This window comes from Piliocolobus tephrosceles, chromosome 11 (assembly GCF_002776525.5).
Source record: "Piliocolobus tephrosceles isolate RC106 chromosome 11, ASM277652v3, whole genome shotgun sequence".
In the NCBI taxonomy this organism is placed as follows: domain Eukaryota; kingdom Metazoa; phylum Chordata; class Mammalia; order Primates; family Cercopithecidae; genus Piliocolobus; species Piliocolobus tephrosceles.
The window spans coordinates 127,814,264-127,820,669 of record NC_045444.1 but is presented as its reverse complement, the minus strand read 5'-3'; the positions used below and the strand labels follow the sequence as shown (position 1 = coordinate 127,820,669).

Genomic DNA, 6,406 nt, shown 5'->3' with positions numbered 1-6,406 from the left:
CACGCACACTGCACTTAAAGCAGAAACCGGGTTCTCCCTGCCACAGGAGTTTTCTTTGTCTCTGGCAGCCAAATACCGGCCTTGAGATGAACAACGTTAAAGCAGGTGCAGCTCACCCCCCCGCCAGACACTGCCTCACTGACCCCTGCTCCACCAGCCAGAACCACAGCTGCAATGGGACAGAAGCCTCATCTCAGTAACTGTCTCCTGAGCAGGGACCCCCAGCCCCGAACTGGTTCTGGCGGTTTACAGAGGCTGCGCACCGAGTGCATCCTGTCCCAGCTTCACCTTCTGACGTGCAGGGCCTCATTGTAACGCAGTTAGATGAGCAGTCTCCACCCCAAGGTGAACGTGGGTCACGTGTAACACACGTGTTTGTTCAGGACATGTGCGTCAGGACCCCCTTTACGAATATCCACAGCTCCTGCCGTCACCTGCTGAACGTGTACTTGGCCAAGCCATTCAGAGCAAGCCCCTGTCCCACCCCCTCCCTCGAAGCGTCCCCTCACAGCCTTTCCACGGCTGTGCTCCCAGCCTGTGGGATGTCCACACTTTATCAGAAACAAAGTCTCCTCTCCAAATTTATGTATGTCATGATTCTTCAGTTGACACCCTCAACCCTGGAACCCCCACCAGATTCATCACTGCGCCCCAACCTACAGACCCTCAGCCCCGGCCTCAGGGCCATACAGAGACAGTGTCCTCAGACCCCCCTCTGTTTCCCTCAGGGGCTACACCCTCTGGCCCACACGTCACCCCAGCCTGCTCCCTGGCGTCCAGGTGTGCCCGTGCGGCTGGCTCTGTGACCTCATGCGACCTCATGTGACCTCAGCCACACATGCGGTGCTTCTTGGCAGTCCCTTCACACCAGGAAAAGGAAGGACCCCAAAGCCCAGACTGGTGGCCAGATGTAGGGCTGGAGTAGACGCTGGGCCCACTCCTGGAACCCCATCACGACACCTACCCAATGGGCCTGGAGTAGCAGGCGCCCTCCCTGCCCCAGAGCAGGGCCAACAGGAGTGACCAGGATGGTGGGGTCAGGGTCTCCAGGCCTAACCAGCCCGGGCGACAAGGGTGAGCAAAGCCAGGGTCCGTGGGGCCTGTCTCCGGCAGCTCAGCTCGCCACAGAGGGCACTGGTGCTTCCTCTCTCTTCCAACCAGAGGGGCTGGGGAGTGACAGGGCCTGGAAGACCCTCCCAGCAGCCTAGCTGAAGCCCTGTCTGGAGGCACAGCTGGGCTGCGAGGTGGGCACAGGTGGGCACCTCCGTGCACAGGGGCTCCACAGAGGATGTACCACAGGCGGGCAGAGGAGAAGGTCTCCAGGCGGACCCAGGGCTGCGAGGTCTGTCCTGAGCACAATTCTGACCTTTTCCTTCCCAGATCCCAGCCCAGGCCCAGCCCAGGCCCACAGGCCACCTCTGTTGTGGGGAGCAAGAAGGAGGCCTCCAGCCCTGCCCACCACACGTAGGGACCCTCTGCACACACTGGCTGGCTCTGCCCCCAAACCCAGACCCGGCCCCTGCTCCCCAGAGCCCTCCCCAGAGGCCCACGCAGGTTTATGGTTAACAGGAGACTCTCCGGGTGCCCCCAAGGAAGGGCCCATCAGCCCCTCCTCTTCCAGAGGGATTCAGGCCCAGTGGGGAGGCGTGACCATGCTGGGGTCCTGGGCTCTGCCCTTGGGGCTGTTAGGAGGCGCCTGCCCGGGGCAGGATTTACGGTGGGGGCAGGACTTACGGTGTGACCAGCTCTGAGTCCGTGAGATGGAATCTGGCCAGCACCAGCAGAGTCAGGGCCAGGAGGAGGAGGATGATGACCCGGAAGTACCTGTGGAAATGGCAGCCTGTGAGTGCCCAGGCCGGGCTATGTCAGCCACACTACACCTCCCATCCTTCCGCCAAGCCCAGGTCCTTGGGCCACACGGGTCTGGGCCTCCCCTCATCTCTGTAACATTTTGTCCTCAAATCCACTGGGTGCCAGCCCAGCAGTTAGGGGGTCTCAACCCAGGACAGGCCTGAATCTGATCCCACCCCGACCACCCCTGAATGGCTCAGGGCTGGAAAGAGCCTAGTGGATGAGCCATCCCCTTCCCTGGGGTTCGGGAGCTGACAGGGCTGCACTCCTGGGACCAGAGTTGGGAGCAGGTCAGGGGACCTCTACCCAGACAGGGCCCCCTGGGAGACTGTGATGGGACGGAGACCCTGAGCTCCGCACCCCAGGGGATCTGGAGAGGCTGAGAGTTTGGTGCAATGGACTGTGCGCCCCCAAAATCCACAGGCCAAACCCCTAACACACAGCGTGGCGGTGCCTGGAGGTGGGGCCTCTGGGACATGTCAGGGTTGGACGAGGTTGTGAGGGCAGGTGGAGTCCCTGTAATGGGATTCGTGTCCTTCTGAGACAAGGAAGAGACCAGAGTGCAGCTTCCACTCCCCACGCTCACTCCCATTTGGGGGCACAGAGAGAAAGTGGCATCTGCAGGCCAGGAGGAGGCCCTCCCTAGGAACCCGCCACGCTGGCTTGAGATCACGTGCCTTCCGGCCTCCAGAACCGTGAGAAGCACATGTCTGCTGCTGGGGCCATCCTGTCTGTGGTGTCTGCTGTGGCAGCCCGGGCTGACTGGGCCTGAAGGAAGCATGATGTCTCCAGACAGGGAGGCGAGGCCCCCACGAGGAGGCCTGAGGAGGCCTGGCCTGGGTCCCAGGAACCCGGCAGGTGCAGCCAAATCAGGGGAGAGCAGATCTGGATAAGGCCTGACTGCAGAGTCGGGCAGGGAGCCAGGGTCCCCCATCCACTGGGCAAAGCCCCCCATCAGGTGACAGCAGCAAAGAGGCCCCTCAATGATGGGGTGGGGCTACCACGTGGGCCGGGTTCCCTCAATGATGGCGTGGGGGTGCCACGTGGTCCGTGGTCCCTCAATGATGGGTTGGGGGTGCCACGTGGGCCATAGTGTCTCGGTGCAGGTCAGGCACAGGCTACAAGGGAAGCAGACACCACACCTGCACTCAACGAGCTCAGCATCTGGAGAGGACACAAGGGGTGAGCTTCCTGCTTGGACTGGGGCCTTTGCATGGGGCTTTAGAGAGTACACAGGAGCACAACAAGCCAGTGGGGAAGGAGGAATTGTAACCAAGGCAAAGCAGGGCAAGAAGCCCAGCAGCTGGGAGGAGAGGGCAGGCGGCAGGCGGGCCAGGGGGCTGGGCGTGCTAGAACAGCAGGGAGGCAGGACCCAGGCCCAATGCGACATTACTCTTCACCCTCCCGGGACGTGGAATTGGGTTAGGATCTGCCCTGCTGTTCAGTGATCACACGACCATTCATGCTCTGCCTGGGAGAAGAGGGGAGGGCTGGGCTGGCTCTGCCCCCCCCACACTGGCCCCTGCCCAAGAACAGTTCCTGACAGGCAGGTCCTCACTCCCACATGCTGGCTCAGCACACCTCTCCTTTTGGGGAAAGGAGATGATTTTTGCATAAAATAATCTTGAATTTTAGCATAATCCCCAAGAAGAGAATTTTTAACTAAGAAGTCACTTCTAACGTTCAAACAGACAAAGAACATATAGTGATGGCCAGAAAAATTCTAAACAGTCATGATAACGAACATCGGCTCTCCCAGATCTACTCCATAGATCACAATCAGTTCCATATGGGCCAAAGATTTAATGCAAAAAAATAAAACCACCGAAGTCAGAGGATAAAGGAGAATGAGGCTGCCATCTAAGCAAGACACAAAACCAAAAGGGTGTGAAGAAAAGAAAGACAAATAGGGTAAACATGTAATGTTTCAGGCCAGGTGCGGCGGCTTACACCTGTAATCCTAACATTTTGGGAGGCAGAAGTGGGAGAATTGCTTGAGCCTAGGAGCTTGAGGCCAGCCTGGGCAATATAGTGAGACCCCATCTCTACATTCTTGAAACGTTACTGTCGGAATGTTTCAAGGATGGCTGCGCCAGGGTGGCCAGGTGCATTCTGACGGCAAACAGGGGCAGCCCTCAGGACCTCAAGCGCCCCGCAGTCCCCTCACCCTGCATGGGACCTCAAGGCACCCCTGGGGCTGTGGCCACAGCAGTGAGCTGGCAGGCAAGGCTCTGGTCAAAGTGCCTGCCCCACCCAGCCACTAGCTGGCCCACATGGGGCCAGCTCAAGGCTGCCAACAGCCCAGCCCCTCACAGGAACCACCCAGTAGTCCACAGCGGAACCTCCAGCTCCAAGACTGCGGCTTTCAACAGAACCTCTTCATATGACATCTTGTCTCTTTTCTTCCACACCAAGGGTGTGGGTCTCGAAGACACTGGGGATGGTAGAACCAGGAACTCCCATCCTATCTCACACTTCATCCTCACGGCACACACAGCACCTCAGACACCAATGCCAGCGCCACCACCGTGGCTCTACCACAGCTACGCTTCTAGGAGATGGGACAGGAGCTTCCCGGCCCTCCCTTCACCTCCACTCTACAATTTTTCAATGCACCCTCCAGTCCTTAGTCAAAATGGAACCACCTTGAAGAGGTTCCCAGCGGCCAAGGCCCAGTAAACACTAGAATCCCCAGGCACAGGGAGGAGAGCGTGAGGGGCTGCAGGGCAGAGAGGGCCATGCACCCCAGGCAGGATCAGGGTCCCGCTGGAGACACCCACAGCATCGGGAGAGAGGACATGTTTTCCCAAACCCAGACGAGGCCCTACACGGACCGCGGAGCTCCTGCTCTGCGGCTGGATCCCTTCTGCGGACTTGCCAAGATCCTCGGGGAGAGTGGCTGCGCGGTGCGAAGGGCAGTTTTACCGCTCCCGCACAGTTAGCGATTAACCCACTGATAAGGCCCGGGGTGCGAAAGGCAGTTTTATGACTCTGCACAGTTAAAGATTAACCCCCTGAAAAGGCCCGCGCGGGACACCAGCAGGGTCTCTCAGCCGCCACCCTTGGCCTTCACTTCCTTCCGCTATAGTCAACTCCTTCCTCAAACACCCTGCACCTTTATGGCCCCTCTGCACTTTTTTGGGAGACACTGGCCATGTGTTTGAGAGCTGCTTTCACACTTACAACACTCACCTTGGCCTTGGGGCAACATGAGTCGGCCTCTGTTCTTTGCAACTGCCCGATTAGAACAATGAGGTTTCCAGAGAAACGCTACAGCTTTCTCAAGGCGGGCTCTTGCCTTGCCAAAAGACCTGCCAGTCCCACACCTGCAGGGATCAGGTAGGGTGGTCGATGTTGGAGCAACCGGGAAGGGGGCCCAGGAGGTGAGTGCAGCCACAGGTGCTCTTGACCGACCCAGAGGACCGTGGGGCAGTGAATGGGCGATGTGTTCCACCAAGCAGAGATGGTGTTTCTGTCCTTACACCAGGAGTTACACATTGTTACACATTGTTTCAGGAGAGCCCGTGGCTGCACTACTGTGAATTTACTAAAAACCACTGAATTGTGCACTTTAATTGGGTAAATTCTTTAGTATGTGAATTGCATCCTAATAAGCCTGTTAAAAAAGTAAAAAATCAATTCAAAATGTTAAAGAGTTCAGCTGCTAAAAAACTCGAAAGCTAATGATTGTGGGGGGAAAATGAAATATTGCCAAAAATTATAAACCATTTGACATTGCTTTCAAGTGCCTTTAGCTCTTAGGGGCTTCTTAAAGTCCCCAAGGACTCTCCCCTCAAGCTGAAGCTGCCTTATGGGACTCACAACTGTGGGGACTGCGGCCAGGCCCTGCTGCCTTTGCTCTGAGGGTTGCCAGAGTAGCTCAGTGGTTCCCAAAGGGCCTCAAACTTCCTGCTGTTGGGGCCTCGGGGCTTGGAGGCCACTGACCTGCTGCCTCCTTGGGAGCGCCCAGAAGGTCTGGCTTTCCAGCTCTGGGCAAGTTGCTGGGACTGATGGTTCTTATCACACAGGGCCATCGGGGCCACGGTGCACCTGCCCCGGACAAATGGCCCTGGCAAGTCCCTGAGGCTCCCCAAAAGAAAGAGCAGAGAGGCCAGGGAGGCACTGGCCCAGTTCCAGTGGGGACAGAGGGGACGGCTTGAGGCACCAGGCCCAGGCCCCAGCCCTACGAGTACAACTCGGTGACACATGAGTGCCTGCAGGACAGCAGTTCCCAGGGCATTCAGAGAGAATTCTGCAACTTCTGAGTAAGAACCAACAAAATATCTAAAATTAGGGGTAATAAAAGTCTTGGGCAGGTGTGGTGGCTTACACCTGTGATCCCAGCACTGTGGGAGGCTGAGGTGGGGGGATCAATTGAGTCAAGGAGTTCAAGACCAGCCTAGGCGATATAGTGAGGCCCTATCTCTATGAAAAATACAAAAATTAGCCAGGTGTGGTGGCTTGAGACTGTGGTCCCAGCTACTCAAGAGGCTGATGCAGGAGAATCACCTGAGTCAGGGAGGTTGAGGCTACAGTGAGCCTTGATCTCACCACC

General features: G+C 57.7%; 1 protein-coding gene across 1 annotated transcript in view; it reads right to left on the bottom strand.

The window, feature by feature from the left end:
• The window catches only part of GAL3ST2 (galactose-3-O-sulfotransferase 2), a 9,412-nt gene extending 5,450 nt beyond the window's left edge, over positions 1–3,962 (bottom strand). The window contains exons 1-3 of the mRNA XM_023195133.2: positions 3,917–3,962; positions 2,853–3,015; positions 1,735–1,824 (exon numbers count right to left, since the gene is read on the bottom strand). Coding sequence (XP_023050901.1) covers positions 1,735–1,824; positions 2,853–3,015; positions 3,917–3,962 — 299 coding nt within the window. The remainder of the gene's footprint in view (positions 1–1,734; positions 1,825–2,852; positions 3,016–3,916) is intronic.
• Positions 3,963–6,406: the final 2,444 nt, after the last annotated feature.